Source organism: Pangasianodon hypophthalmus, chromosome 23, assembly GCF_027358585.1.
Source record: "Pangasianodon hypophthalmus isolate fPanHyp1 chromosome 23, fPanHyp1.pri, whole genome shotgun sequence".
NCBI classification, from domain to species: Eukaryota; Metazoa; Chordata; class Actinopteri; order Siluriformes; family Pangasiidae; genus Pangasianodon; species Pangasianodon hypophthalmus.
In genome coordinates, this window is record NC_069732.1 from 19,723,472 (window position 1) to 19,740,195 (window position 16,724).

Sequence of the window (16,724 nt, forward strand, 5' to 3'; positions counted from 1 at the left end):
TATTAAACAGAATAATGTGTTTCAGGTGAGTTACAAAAGTGTGTCTAATAACCAATTTACATTTAAACATGATTAATTAAGGATGAGCTAAAAGTCTTAATCTTAAAGACACTAAATTGATGGCTACTGAAAATGAGGCTTTGCAGTTTTATGTGAATAATGAATTATATCACCCTGCCAGTCCATTACAGAACACCCTTCACACACACACACACACACACACACACACACACACACTCACTCACTTACACCTAGGGGCAATTTAACATAACCACTCTGAACAGGAGCCAATCCCACACGAACATGGCGATGAACATGTGGAATCAAACTTGGGAGCTGGAATTTTTCTCTTTGTTGAAGGAGTAATTGCAGGCAGTGTTCACCAAGTCTACAAGTCTATTGATGATCACATCTGCAGTGTAACAGCTGGAACTCCAGTTATGGAATATGAAACTTAAGCCTAATATTGAGTTATCATACGAGTTCATATGCCATAAGGCATCGGGGGCTCAGTGCTTGAGATTGCTGGAGTTCCACTCTTTCGGGATCGGGCTTTTTGATTAGCTTTCATCTTCACACACTCGTTAAATGGCACGCAGACGTGAACATCGATGGCCTTGAAGGTGAAAACTGCCTGCGATTTCTCCTACAACAAATCCTCAATGTCCCTCATTTTAACACAAACTTTGCACTGATTCCATTTTATCATAGTATTACAGTTTTATTCTTCAAATATTGTGATTTTCTCTAAATATTACGATATTAATTATTATTCTCAAAATAATTTTTTTTTTTTTTTTTTTTTTTTAAATGCTGTTGTGGATCTCAGCCCATCTCCTGTGCACTCTCTCTCTCTCTCTCTCTCTCTCTCTCTCTCTCTCTCTCTGTCTCTCTCTCTCTCTCTCTCTCTCTGTCTCTCTCTCTCTCTCTCTCTCTCTGTCTCTCTCTCTCTCTCTCTCTCTCTGGAGTTGCTCCGATTGTTCCTGGGCACGACACAGCGGACCAATCTGCCACTGAGGTTTCCGAACAGCAGAGGCTGTCAGTGAGGATTAGTGTCAGAGCGTTAGCGTTAGCGCCGTGTGTAGCCTGGCCGTCTGGAACTCTGAATGTGGGCTGATAATAACCTATGGGATGCTAACACTAGAGCTGCACAACCTGTTGGACATGCTACAGCCCTGTACACCCACTGAGCACGATCTACAATCAGTGGAACTTTGGGCTTGGTTTATTCTTCCTGAATGAAGAGCTGATGATGGCAGCCTTACATAAAATCATTGTGCTTAATAGATGTATGAGCTTCACAACTACAGGACCTGCTGTGGAGGAGCCACTTCATCTCAACTTCCTCAGACTGTTCCTTCTGCACACCAATGGATTCGACTTCAAATTCTTCACAGAAATAAAACAGTCACAAACCTGCAGCACTGAACAAATGTGCTGTTTTTTCTGATCTTGTTAAGTTTGGAATTATCTAGTCTAATCTGAGCAGATTCAATTTCAAGTAAGCATATCAAGCATAAATTTCAAAAGCATATTGAGCAGCTGTTTCATTTGCAAACATTTGCACTGTACCAAGAAAAATATTTCAAACAGCTCAAAAATGAGTCGTAATTATTCTGTAAAAATAAACCTCGGCTGCTTGGTAAGTGTCCCCTCTGAAAGTATTGCAGTGGAGAGCTCAATGGTTTTGTTTTTGCAATACACTGAAGACATTTGGGTTTTAGATCAGAAGATTAATATAAGATGATAGGTCAGAATTTCAGCTTTCATTTCCTCCAATTCCTTCAATGACACTACCTTCACCATGCTTGACTGATGAGCTCATATGTTTCTGCTCATGGATCAGAGCAGATCCTTTCTTTCTCCACACTTTGGCCTTTCCATCATTTTGGTAGAGGTTCATCTTGGTTCCTGAACTTTTGTGGATCATGTCTTTATTTCTTTGTGCTGTGGCCTCTATATTTCTGCCCTTGAAGTCTTCTTCAAACGGTTGATTGTGATACCTTCACCCTGCCCTGTGGAGGTTGTTGGTGATGTCACTGTTGTTTTTGGTTTTTCTTCACAGGTCTCAGAATGTTTCTGTCATCAGCTGCTGCTGTTTCCTTGGCCGAGCTGTTCCATGTCTGGGTTGTTAGTACACCAGTGGTTTCCTTCTTTTTCAGGACATTCCACATTGCTGTATTGGCTATTCCCAATGCTTGTGCAATGTATCTGATAGATTTTCCCTCTTTTCTCAGCTTCAAAATGGCTAGCTTTTCTCCCATAGACAGCTCTCTGGTCTTCATGTTGGTTTATCCTTTTTAACAACAAATGCAGTTTTCACAGGGGAAACCCAGGGATCAAACCCAGGGATCAAACCCAGAGTAAACATTCAGAGCTATTAAATGTTTAAACAATCAGTCTAACAGAGCTCACATGGGCAACAAGGCAAAGTCATTCATAAAAATCATTATCATTAAAGCTCTGCCTGAAGTCTGGAGACATCAGTAGATGCTGGGTTTCCTCCCTGATGAAGCTCTGCCAGGTCTTTACTGCAGCTGTCTTCACTTCCTGTTTGTTCTCATGGTGTTTTGTCTTCACTTTTACCTTCAGCGAGTGAAATGCAGCTCAGCTGATTGACTCGGCCATTGCAGAACACTCCACTTCTTAACCTTAAATAAGCATTGGGTTGCTTTTGAAGTACGCTTCAGGTCATTGTCCATCTGCACTGTGAAGCTCCATCCACTGAGTGTTGAAGCATTTGTGTGAATGTGAGCAGATAATATCGCCCTGTACACTTCAGAATTCATCCTGCTGCTTCAGTCAGCAGTCACATCATCAATAAACACAAGAGAACCAGTTCCACTGGCAGCCGTACACGCCCACGCCATAAGATGAGGTGGTACGCTTCAGATCATGAACAGTTCCTTCCCTTCTCCATATTCTTCTCTTCCCATCATTCTGCTACAAGTTCATCTTTGTCTCGTCTCTCCATAACCATGTTGTTCCAGAAATGTACGGGATTTTTCTAATCTGGTCTTCCTGTTTTTGAGGCTTACCAGTGGTGTACATTGGCTAAAATAACAATAACTTTGTCAATGTACAAATATTTATGGACCTGAGTGTAAATACAGGGTTGTAAACCAAAGCGCTTTCAACACAGATGAGAATTAGACCCATGATTCCTGGATGTAATATTGTGTTAATGTAGGCTTAAGATATCACGTACAGCATGTTATTTGTTGCACATTTGCTCCTTTTCTTGAAAGGTGCCAGTAATTTTGGATTATATTAGTTTGATGGCACAAGCCCATAGGGAGGTTTAGATGGAGGCATTTGGGAAGTTGGCACAATATTACAGCAGGTCTGGCCTCACAGTGTGTGTGTCCGGTCTCTCTGATGCCAGCGTCCCTGCCTGCAGCTCTCAGTACCCTGATTATAACAGAGCTCACGACTACAGGCTGTGAGCGTTCACAACAGACTTTATTAGAGCAGCACACGTAGCTTCACAGATGCAAGTTAACTCCGGCAGTACGGCATTACAGCAGACGAGACGTTTGCCCCGCCGGACGCGAACTACATTTTGTTACGTATCTATGTGCTGTTACTGGCATAGCGACGGGGTGGATTTTGGGTTTGAACCCCCACTGAAATTATTTTATGTATTTGCTGTATTTTATATATTCATCTGTCAATGACATCATCATTACAATTTCATATTTAACCACCACAAACACTAAATGAAGCTTCTTTTAGTTTATTTAATCACCTTTTACTGCCGATGAGCTACTGTGGAAAAAAAGCAGGATTAACAAATCAGAATCATGGATTTTTCTCGTTTTTGATGGAAAGCCAGCTGACTCCACACTGAGCTCAGGGATATAGGGCTGAAGTACTGACGCTTACTGCAGGAGGAGAGAAAGAAGAGTAGATGTTTTATATGTCTTATGTCTTATTTGAATAATTACTTATTGGAACTGTGTGATTGGTTGATAGTAGCTTGTGACTTCAATAAAAATTTCATGTCATCAGCGCTCCAACTGCTGTCTGACATAACTACACACACACATCACACTTCTCAATTTAACTGTTCAGATCACATGGTGATTTTATTTTGTTTATTTTCTCATCTTCCCCTGAAATTAATTTCTGTATGTTCATTCATTTCTGAGTTTTTACTCAGTGGTTTATTAAATATAACAGTCAGGTATCTGTACAGAGCGTCAGACTCTTATAAACATGCATTGCTGCTGTGATCACATACACTCTGCTCATCCAGTCCTTTCACTGAGTTAGTATTTTAACCTACATCAGAGTGTGCACTGTTACAGCAGGGCTACAGTCGGACGTATTGAGCTGGTGTTCAGTAAACCCTAGTCATGTGTTCAGTACTTTCATTATTTCTGTATAATACTCTACACTTGTGTAGTTTGTGCAGTAGAATAAGACATGGCACCTACTGCAGATTGTGACAGTTGTGTTGTAATCCAGGCCCTCTGCTAACAACTGTTGTTTTTTGTGGCTTTAAAACATTAGCTTTAACTGCTTGCCATAATCACAGATAAACTGTGGAATCCAGAATTATTAGCACCCTTTAAAATGAGCAAAATTGACTGTATAGACGTTACACTAAATAATTCCTGTATTAAGTTTCCACTCAGACTATATTAGAAACCATTTATCTTTGTTCTAACAAAAATCACCCTCACTAGAACTACTTTTTTAAATAATAGTATTTTCTGTTGAAAATGTACATCTGCCAGAATGCACAAACCTAAGAATATAAAGAATATATTTTATATAAAATATAAAGTGTTCTGCATAGAAGAGTGGAGATCCTCTCCAAGTGTCTCTAAGCGTGTTAAACATTACTCAGTGCTGTTATTCTCTCCAGGACAAGCATCACAAAATATCAGTTGGAACCAGAATTTTGTTAGAAAAATAGTGCACTACTTTTGAAAAGTTTGAAAAAATAAAATTATACAGTGTCCCTGTGTGTTTAAACTGAAAATATCACTTATTGCATGTGTTATTCTTTTTATATAATAATGTTTGCTCATTTTTATCAAGGGTGGCAATAATTTTGGAGGGCACCATGTACAAAATGGCGAAGAGGCGAACGAGGTGCTGTTCTGATCAGTGTTTGGTGCGTAGAGGCTGATTGCATGAGAGAGTATTCACTCCAGTTTCTGTTCTGATTCTGATTCTTCAGCGTAATCCAGCCAAACTCAAACCAGAAGAAAACAGCATGGGAGAAAGAAATGTCTAGAACAAAAAAACAACACTGAGTTTTGTTTTGTAGTCAATAGTCAGTTCACCACAGACACTGTGGATAGTGGAATTTAATCCAAAATGTGGTCCCCATCTTTTCTTCACTCCTCCAAAAAAAAACAACAAACCTCTCTCCATCCTCGCTTTCTCTGGCTCTCACTCGGAGCATCCTGCCATGCTTACTAAACAGGGAACAGAAATCCCTCTCAGCGCCTCAGTCACATTCATTAAGGAGACAGAGATGCACATTTTCTCACTCTTCTCAGTCTTCCTCTATCACTCCATTAGCAAAAGTATTTCAATGTGTTTAGTAAATAGTCTGACCCTCAATCCCTCGTTCTCTCAGTGTTGCTGTAAAAAACAAGCAGAAAGATTCCTCGGAATCATTTCTTTCAGAATCAGCTCTGAATATATAAATACGAAATGGCAATACTAATATGATCTTCTGGTCCTGGGACATGATCAGTTTAAAGAATGCACGAGTAAAATAATAAGAAGATTCCGTGTGACAGTATTGAGGGATATTGTGAGGAGCATCAGACACTCGCTGATCCTCATTTGCAGTGCAGTTTGAGGCGAGATGGTGGGAACCACACAAATAAAAGAGAGGACATGAAACGAGAGGCGAGGACAGAAGAGGCTCTGTTCCACAAGGCTTTTCAGATGGGAGGCACTTTATATTGCTCCTTGGAAACCAGTGTGTGTGTGTGTGCGTGTGTGTGTGCGTGTGTGTGCGTGTGTGTGTGTGTGTGTGTGAGAGAGAGAGACTGAACTAGACTACAAATTCCCTGAAGCAACTTTGTTTTACACTGCCAATCACTCAGATGGAGTAAAAAAAAAAAAAAACCTCCCCCATCTATCTATCTATCTATCTATCTATATGATAAGTATAACAATAATTTTCATTAAAAAATGTAGAACATAAGTTGTCTATAGACAGATCTTAAGCTCCTTGGAGAGGCAGCCAGGTTTGAGCTGAAATATTCGCGATGCTGTTAATCTTCTGAAAATCTCAACCACTGGCAACTAAACACTTTCAGCTCGAAATGGTCTCATTTTATTGGCAGATAATTTGGCAGATTTTTTCTAAAAAGAAATCATCTGCCAATAGAATAAGAAAATTTTAAAGTCTGAAATTAGTAGAAATAAATACATTTAAAAAATCTTGAAATAGGTTTAATAAACTTATATTGATTATAGTGATTTTATACAAGGAAATATTAAATAAAGTACACTATATTCAAGATATTTTCACTTGCTACTTACTTTCATTTTTTGCACTGAATGGGTATGAGATGCTTTTGCTGATATGTATGTGTATCTTTTCCCTTTGTGATGGATAACAGGAGATTTTAAAGGTGTGCAACCTCAAACTGATACCCCAGGGAAACAAGAAACTGTCGAAGGCAACAGTAGTTGACTGTGTTATTTGTGATAGGGGTAGACAAAGAGATGATGATGATGATGATGATGTTAATCATCTGATTACATCTGCTTTATGTACACTGTGGACTGCAGATGGAACTGGCACAATCTAGTGTGAGATATAAGCTAAGAGACCCGAGTATGTGCATGTGTTTATCTGTAAAGAGGACAACATGATAGGGCATTGACTTTAAGCGGTCTGACAGTCCCAACATGGACCAGAGGACACGGAATAAAAAAAATCAATTAGGCTATTGTGTGGCTGATGGGCTTCCTGATGTATGTATGTGTGTGTGTGTGTGTGTGTGTGTGTGTGTGTGTGTGTGTGTGTGTGCACATGTGTGCTTTTCTTGCTGTCCAAGTCTCAGACTAGAGCCTGTAATCCTGCTCTGTGTGTTAGTAAATCAGAGCTCCTAATAATGCAGCCTCAAGCTGCTTTAGAAAAAGAAATCAGGAGCCTCACACACCACAGGCCACAATTAAGCAGATTCGATGGTGTGGGTGAGGGTGTGTGCACTGGTAATTTCAATAGACCAAAAAAAAAAGTCACAGTCTGTGCAGTTTCTTTTTGCTGTCTTTGTCTTTTCCTGCTCCTGGGCTGCAGACCTGCTGAATGTGCAGTAATGGGCATATAATCAGTGATGGCTGCTGGATTGCACTCATACAGCCGGGATTTATCTCCAACTAGTTCTATTGTTTATACTACACAAAATACACACTATACTGTATACTGCTCCATGCGACAGATACTGAGAAACGAACGCAGTTTTGGCTGAGCAGATAGGAAAAGGAAGTACAAAGAGAGAGAAGAACTTTACATAAAAGACTAGCACAGATCAGTTTGCTGTAGCTGATCCACAATCTCGCAGTTTCACACATTTTTACACATTTTGTAGTGTTAGAACCTGAAACTGAAATGGAATTCATTTGGATTATTTGGATTATTGGCATCCACCTGTGTGCAGTCATGCCATGTGACCTCACACATAAATACACTTTCCTGACATGCCCCAGTTTGTTAGAGAACAGTCCTAAACAAACTGCATCATGAAGGCTAAAATCCCAAACACCTCACAGAGCCACAATCCACTATTAATTATAGAACAAATAAAGCACAACTGCGACTCTTTCTGGAGGAGGCCATCCTCCAAATGTCAGTGAGCAGGTAAGAAGAACATTAGCCAGAGACGTAAAAATGGGAAAAATGCATGATTCTAACTGGTTAATCCTGTTTCTCATGTTAGAATAAAATAAAATAAAATAAAATGTGATTAAACAAGCTAAGAGATGCATTCATATGATGTGTCTGGCAGTTAAATATGAAAGTATAATGATGAATTCATTGAATTCAGAAATGTCAGGATCCAGATGTGCAAAGCTGACAGAGACATATCTCAGAAGACTTGCAGCTGTAATTGCAGGTGACAGTGGTTCTATCAAGGTTTAACCCACTGTGGTCAATACTAATGCGATCAGAAAATGTCTTCTTTTTGTTGTTTATGTCACAAAAAAACACACTTCAGATGTTAGACATATTGTGTAAATCAAATAGTAAAATCCCATTTATTTCAGTTCCGTGTTATAACACTATGAAATGAGAAAAGGGCTGGTCACTCATGCAGGGCACTGTGTTCCTCACACTGAGGCCAGAGATGTGCCAGAAGCATCATAGCAAAACACACAGATACACAACAGATACACTAACTGAGGATGCAATATTCAGTGTGTGAGTGTGTGTACTGTGTGTATACTGTGTATGTGTGTGTGTGCACTGTGTGTGTGGTTGTTAAATGGACCCCATGGTGTAAACAGATGCTGTATGTTTGTGTGTGTTTTGTTTTACAGGCAGCTCACTGGTATCCAATGCCACTCAGTTCAACTCCTCTCACGCTGCGTCTAATATGGTGGAGCTTAAACCTGCACTTCCTGGTAAAGCTATGGCCATTTCCTCGTCCCAGATCCATGCCCATAAAGCGCGTGCAGCAGAGGAGCCTGGAAGCAGTGGACTGGGTGAAAACAGGCCTTACCTACCCAGCGCTGACTCAGTTGAACAGGAGCACCGAACTGACGTGGCTGTAGGTGGCATGGGTGCAGGTCTACCCACCATGTCTCACGGCAAAGCCCAGCTGGACTTTAAAGAGGAAAACACAGAAGACACTGCCCCTCGCTGGCACAGTAAAATTCTACAGCCTGATGGAAGTGTCCTAGATCTTGACAGTCATTCTTCTTCACATGAGCGATCGTTGTTCTTCAGCAAGCCAGATGATTCCAGCCCCATCATTAAAGTGAGCTTTTCTGAACCTGATCAACACCACCAGATTGAAATCCCACCTCAGGAGGTTCAGAGTGGAGATCCCACCTCTTGGACATTGTCCGATTTTTACGATTATCTGTCACCTGACTACTCCACCACTGAGAGCTACGCCGATGATGACCGGTCCACACGTGCAGACATGGAGGATGAAAATATTCCGCTGGTTAAGAAGGCAGGTCCTGCTAACTCACAGTCTTTGACCCCTGACGATGGTGCGTCCGGTGGGGATGATCTGGCAGGACCTCCAGGGGCTGTGGTTAGGGTCGAGAACGGCGGTTGCCTTCTGGGATTCGTTCGCAGGAATGGCACCTGCCACTCACCTTGTGATGTCTACACCAGTTACTGCTTTAATGGAGGCCAGTGCTATGTGGTGGAGGGGATTGGAGCATTTTGCAGGTAAGAATCAACTCTTTTGCCTACTTTCCCATACATACGGTGAAGAATTACATGGACATTAGACACGAGCCACAAATGAGATCAAACTTCAGAAATGTCCTTCATAAAGATGTTGATCATATTACAGCTGAGGAGTGCAGGATACAGGACCACTGATTTCTATTCTCCTGCATGGATCAGTTCCAAAGCTTACAAAGTTAACAATCTGAGCAGTTACAGAATCAGACAACAACACTGGAGTGCAGCTGAATAACATTTCATAGCATAGTCAGGGATGACTGTGTGTGTGTGTGTGTGTGTGTGTGTGAGTGTGAGTGTGTTCAGAACAGACGTTATGACTGTGCTGTTAGAGTGAGAAATGAAATGAGTGCTGGATCAGGGCTTGTTTCTGAAGGGAATACTGATATTAGAAAAGCATGCTGTATATGTTATTGTATGTGTAGTATACTGATAGTGAAGTAGAGCGTGACACTTGGATGTTTCTCAGCACTGAACAGCAAATCACGAACGGAGCAGTTAATCAGTGTGTCTTGTCTGAGCGAACGGCCTGTCTGCTCCACTTTGGGTTAACCGTGATTTCCTCTTAGCTATTGATTGGCCTCTAATGCACTGTTTGACAATGGAAGGGTGTGTGTATGTTATTACATTGATCACACACACACACACACACACGCACACACACACACACACACATACACACACACTGTACAGTTGTTTCATGGCAGAAACAGACTGTGAGTATTAATCATGTAATGTTGTGCGTCTTTGTGTAGGTGTAACATACAGGACTACATGTGGAACAAAGGTACCAGGTGTGAGTCCGTCATTACAGAGTTCCAAGTGATGTGCGTTGTGGTGAGCGGCGTTTCAGTCACGCTGCTCGTCCTCTTTATGGTAATAGTGTTCTTCTCCAAGCGACTCCATGTACTGAAAATTGAAAACAGACAACTGCGAAAACGCAGGTTAGTACTCACGCACACACACACACACACACACACACACACACACACACACACGATGTTCTTAAGATGTTCAGTAGTATAAATGTCAGCTGCTCAGTTATGACACTCCGTATTCTGAAAGCAGGCCAGGACAACAGATCAGTGTACGTTTGTTTGTGTGTGTGTGCGTGTGTGTGTGTGTGTGTGCGTGTGTGCGCGTGTGTATGTGTGTGTGTGTGTGAGGATGACCTACATACAACTGTGCAGCCAAAATCATTTAACCACAGTCCAGGGAACAGATGTAGAGGAGAGGAGGGAGAGGGATATGAGGACGAAGAGTGTGGCTGAGAAAAAGCAGCAAACTATATTCCACAATATTCATATATTTATGCATTATTAGTCCCGTGTCTGTGTGTGTGTGTGTGTGTCTGTGTGTGTGTCTGTGTGTGTGTGTGTGTGTGAGTGAGAGCGCATGTCTGTCTGATTGTGTGTCTGTTTGTGTGTGTGTGTGTGTGTGTGTGTGTGTTTGTGAGTGAGAGCGCATGTCTGTCTGATTGTGTGTCTGTTTGTGCGTCTGTCTGTTTGTGTGTGTGTGTGTGTGTGTGTTTGTGAGTGAGAGCGCATGTCTGTCTGATTGTGTGTCTGTTTGTGTGTGTGTCTGTTTGTGCGTCTGTCTGTTTGTGTCTGTGTGTGTGTGTGTGTGTGTGTGTGTGTGCATCTGTCTGTTTGTGTGTGTCTGTTTGTGTGTCTGTCTATTTGTGTGTGTGTGTGTGTGTGTGTGTGTGTGTGTGTGCGCGCACATTTTGATTACAAATAACATAGTCTGCTTACGAGCACCATCTGCTGCACCTATTAGTTGTGTGTTGCAATGTGAGATTATAAAGGTCCACTCCAGCAACTCTCTCTCGCTCTCTCTCTCTCTCTCTCACACTCTCTCTCTCTCTCTCTCTCTCTCTCTCTCTCTCTCTACACTCTCTCTCTCTCTCTCTCTCTCTCTCACACACACACACACACTCACACTCTCTCTCTCTCTCTCTCTCTCTCTCTCTCACACTCTCTCTCTCTCTCTCTCTCTCTCAGTTCAGTTCAGTTCAGTTCATCAGTGCTTTATTGGCATGAATGTTATAAATCACATTGTTGCCAAAGCAAATAGTGCAAGTAGATGAAACCAAAATTCATACAAAAAAAACCCACATATATACATATATTTATACATTACAAACATGGTGTGTGTGAATATGGTGTGTGTGTTCAGGGTGTGTGTGTATTCAGGGTGTGTGTGTTCAGGGTGTGTGTGTTCAGGGTGTGTGTGTATTCAGGGTGTGTGTGTTCAGGGTGTGTGTGTATTCAGGGTGTGTGTGTTCAGGGTGTGTGTGTATTCAGAGTGTGTGCAGGAGTCTCGCTGTCCCTCAGACTCTCACATTCTGACACACACTGTGCAGTGAAGGCTGCAGTGTTTCTCCCGGGATGATTCTTAGCTTTTCTTCGTCTGTTAAGTTGCAGAAATTTGGTATTTTGTGTGTGATGTTTTTGGTGAAGGTGTTTCTCTGGTGTTGATATTTTTTCACTCTCTCTCTCCCACACACTCTCTCTCTCTCTCTCTCTCTCTCTCTCTCTCTCTCTCTCTCTCAGTAAGTCCAGGCCCCAGTCGGAGCAGCACAATGATAACTTCTCGCTGTCCACCGTTGCTGAAGGCTCACAGGCAAACGTAAGGAATGAGTGTGGCTCTCCATCTAACCCTCCTCATGCTTTGGCTTACTATGATAACATTATCTGTCAGGTAACCTCTCCTTTCCTCTCCTTCCCTGTCTTGCTTTTAATGCATGTGTATGTCAGATTTGCAGTTCTCTCTTTCCATCAGTGTCTATTTATAATTGTTTAACCTTTTCTTTTTCTCTTTGGAAATAAAGGAATATATGTAGTACACTGCTTCCTATTTATCCCTTGTTTTTTTCCTTCCCTGATTTTGTAATTATGTCTCACGTGAGTCTGTGTGCAACTCGTATAAAATCTCATTGCTATCTGTGTCTGTGTTACTTTATATTTCCTCCACAATGCGTCTCATAATAAAGAGTCTAAAAATAAAAGAATATAACTGAACTGGCCTTTACACCAGGGGTCTCACTCATCAAAGTGTGTATAGAAGACGTTCTAAATTTAGGCAAAAGCACCAGTACATACAAGAACCTGGAATTTGTCACGTGTGTGAACGGATTTATTTGTAAATCGTTGCGTAAACAAGCATTTACACAAGAAATTCGGTATTCATGAAAATACTGTAATTTTGGAGAAATGTTCGTACTCTACTCGTGCTCCTGAGTGTGTGTAAATTTACACATAAAAAAACGAACTAATGTAAACCTCGAATTGATGAACTTCAGATCATATAATTTGCATGGATTACTGCACTTTTATTCAAGGATTGTGCTGTCAAGTTTAAGTAGCTGATGTGTGTCAGTTACACACAAATTTAATGAAACTTTTGTGAAACCTAGTCTTTTCATATTAATAGCATTAACTAATGAAATATTAAATATGGGAAAGAAATTAAAGAAAGCAAGCCAACATAACTGCACAAATTAATACAAATAAGACCAGTGCTGCTGTATTAAAGGAGGATGTGCTGTTATGGCTCAGTGTATAATTCGGGTCAGTTGCATCTTTTTTCAGTGCTGTACATCACTTTATTAGCGTCAGCACGAAGTGACTGATAAGCGACTGATCTGGTAGGTCTCAAGCCTCAGTGAGCTGTGTACTCCCCAGTGTCCTGTGCGATTTCCTACGACATCCTCCTGCTTGTCCTACACGGCGCCAGGGAGGGCGCGTTGGTGTGCGAGGGATTTCTGGGCGAGAGTTGGCGAGTCGTTTTGCTTTAAACAAAATCAGTTTCTCTGTGTGCTGTGCTCCGTGTGCATGATCACCTGAGTACAGTTTAGAATAATATATATTTTATTCACTGTTCACTGTTAAATAATCTATATTTTTATGTATTTTTATCACACGGTTGATAAATGAGACTCCAGCGTTCTATTCAGAAATGATACCGAGACTTTGTGTCCTATATCTCTTCCCGTGTCTACTGACTGTAGTGGCCTCTCTCCTCCATCTCTCAGTACACCTGTCTCACTGACTGATTCCTGGAACTCACAACTCTCATTATTGACTGCTATTTTCATTTCACATCAAATTAACATTTGTGTAATACCTACTGGTGTTGTTATTTCTTCACTTACTTTATGAAAGAACTAGTAACTCTTTATTCAGCTTCATCTACCTACTGATTTATTTACTCGTATTGTAAGATAATACACAGGTCTAGGCTGCAGCATACACATACCCTGAATCATACTGAAAAACTTGTGTTTTACTGGTTTGACCAACTCTCACTAACCCACCCCATAGAAAACCATGAGCAAATACGCGTGGGAGTGTAAACCCACTGAAGAGTCGTGCAGTGAGGTAAGATGACCTGTAAACAGCCTTAGCTTGTAGCACGTAGAATCACTCTTACTAACCCCAAACATGGCACAGTATTTTCTCTCTATGCAGTTTTATTTTAGAGCTTCACTAACATCCAAATATACCAGGTTCCTTTATGGCCTTCCTTTCTGCCGCTCTGTCATCTTGGTTAAACTTTTGCTTTTCCTCCCGGTGCTCAGCTATCACTGCTGACTTGTAGCAGAAATGTAGACTTTCTCTTCCGTACACACTGTCTGAGCCTTTATTTCAAGGCACTTACATTTTTTATGGTGACACACTCTGCATGGTCTTATGTCACTTCTACAGTGAAGTGAATATCATTGTGAAAGGCTATATAATATATATCCTACATACAGTGCCTTGCAAAAGTATTCAACCCCCTTAAAGTCTTCAGATTTGTCTGGATTACAAAGGACACCTTTCTTACACAGAATGTTTCAGTCAGTATTTTTATTGCAAAGCAGTATGCCCTTAAAGTAAATTTGCAAAGTCAAAATTCATTACTTCTCAGCAGATCTTAAAAAAAAAATTAAAAACTGAAAAATCCTGCTTGCATAAGTATTCACCCCCTTCAGACTAGCACTTGGTAGAAGCAGCTTTTGCTGCAGTAACAGCTGTAAGTGTGTTGGGGTCGGCGAAGTTCCTACCAGCTCTGCACACTGTTTGGGATTTTTATTCATTCTTCCTGGCAGATTTGCTCCAGATTCTTCAGGTTGGTTAGATGTTTATTGACTGCAGTTTCAAACAGAGCCACAGATTCTCAGCGGGACTTTGACTTGGCCACTGTAGAACCTTCACCTTTTTGTTTTTAACCACTCCTGCATTACTTTGGTCTTGTGTTTGGGATCATTGTCCTGCTGAAAGGTGAAGATTCTCGCAAGCTTTAGTTTTTAGCATTCCCAGTGCACAATTCTGCCACCACCATGTTTCACTGTAGGGAGGGTGTTACTTGATGTATGGTATGCATTAGGTTTGCGCCACACACACAAAATTACATCTTCACTATGTCACTCTCTGACTTTCATATGGCTCTTCTTTTGTAATGGTTTCCTTCTAGTCACACCTCCCATACAGTCCTCAGTTACACCTTCACTCCACTCTCAGCCACTGTACTCTGTAACTCCTTCAGAGTGACTGTTGGTCTCAGTGTGGCTTCCCCACCACCTCTGTCCTGTTTTTGTGCTGAGTTTCGAGGGAGGGTCTTGTCTAGGTAGTCTTTGCTTAGTGCTTGCTTAGTGCTTGTGCAGGTAGAGATGGTCTAGGTAGTGCTTGGGTGGTGTGATGCAGCATCCACTTCTGATGCAGTGTCTACATCTTCAAATATTGTAATATGATACACAGATTTATTTACTTTTGCTATGAAAAGTATAGCTTAAACAAGCGTTGAAGCTGGAAGTGTAATGTGTAGCTTGATGCACAAACAGAACAGCCTAAAATAGCATTGACTGAAACCTTTTTTACTCTACTCATGGAAACGACTACTTTTTTGAATTACTCTTTGACTAGTATAAATTTGTTATAAAGCCCCTGCTCCACAAAACACTTGTCACTTTTTGACTCAGTTGTACTGAGACACTAAGATATTAAAATAAAATATTACTAAGTGAGTTCTGGGGTAAAGTAACATCAACAGCAGCAGCTCAGTACTGGTACCGAATGGGATTAATGGGGTGTGTAGTACATGGACTGTACACTAAGACTAGTTTTGAAATAACCCGTCACAGCACAGTGACCTGTAGTGCCAAATGTCCTATAGACATAAAGTATGTGCTCCTTTAACATTTTGTAGTATAAACCGGACCTGAGAGCAGACAACAGGTTGTTTAATCCTTTGTTTATTTCTGTATGCCTCATGCTCCGTCCCCTCAAATGTCTCCTGCTGGTTCCTCTGCTGCTGATCTTATGATACTCTACTGATCAGATGAACTGAAGCTTCATTGCTGGAGAAAGACCTCATTATTTTAGTCCCTTTTACACTCTGATCTTTATGAAACACAATTTGTGTAATTATTAGAGCTAAAAAAGGAATGTTTAAATACCTTTAATATTTTAGACAGTTGGATTAAAAGGGTGAAATGAGAATGATACCTCCCCAGTACAAGGGGTGAATATTCTACTATATATATTCTATATATTTTACTTTATGTGACTTCTCCTTCAATCAGCTTGGCTCTGAATCTCAGACTCCTCACTGAAAGCTGTACTCTGAACTAGCTTAGAAAGATGGAGAAACTCTTTCATGATGGAATGGATTGACAGGCTGAGAGAGAGAGAGAGAGAGAGAGAGAGAGAGAGAGAGAGAGAGATTCGCCCCAATGGTGGACACTATGGTAGATAGTAATATATGGTCTACACTTATTGTATATTATATTTTACATTTTAATTAAACATCTTTGGTAGCTTCCTGTAGCAGTACAGTTGGGGTCATAAGTTTCCATACGCCTTGCAGAATCTTGCAGTTAAACCAGGATCCTCCAGGTCCTGCACATTCTCTGCTTTTCCAGCATCTTCTGCATATTTCAAGATGCTGGAAAAGCAGGGAATGTGCAGGAGCTGGAGGATTTTTCTGAAGAACAGTGCGCAGTTTAACTGCAAGGCGTATGGAAACGTATGACCTCGACTGTACCTCAGCTGGTGTATTACCTTATGCAGTGGTTTATCACATTAAGACATGATGATGATGATGATGATGATGATGATGATGATGTCTGAAATGGAACAAACAAAAAAATGTTGTTGACAAACCCATTTTGCCGAACGTACATCGATACACACCGTTTAATTCCGTGAGCTAATGACATTCTGGGATCACTATTACACTTTTCCAAACAGCATTAACGCATTTCCTCAGTAAAGTAAGAGATTTAAGGCAGGCCTGCACTTGGCTTCTTTCACATACTCATTACATATCTGCAGTT

General features: G+C 41.0%; 1 protein-coding gene across 3 annotated transcripts in view; it reads left to right on the forward strand.

Moving 5' to 3' along the window:
* The window catches only part of cspg5b (chondroitin sulfate proteoglycan 5b), a 31,027-nt gene that overhangs the window by 10,528 nt on the left and 3,775 nt on the right, over positions 1-16,724 (forward strand). The window contains exons 2-5 of one of the 3 annotated variants that reach the window (XM_034298373.2): positions 8,521-9,385; positions 10,159-10,347; positions 11,959-12,034; positions 13,729-13,785. In XM_034298373.2, coding sequence (XP_034154264.1) covers positions 8,521-9,385; positions 10,159-10,347; positions 11,959-12,034; positions 13,729-13,785 — 1,187 coding nt within the window. Of the gene's footprint in view, positions 1-8,520; positions 9,386-10,158; positions 10,348-11,958; positions 12,107-13,728; positions 13,786-16,724 lie in introns of all 3 variants that reach the window. The other 2 variants (XM_034298372.2, XM_034298374.2) reach the window with 2 other exon arrangements.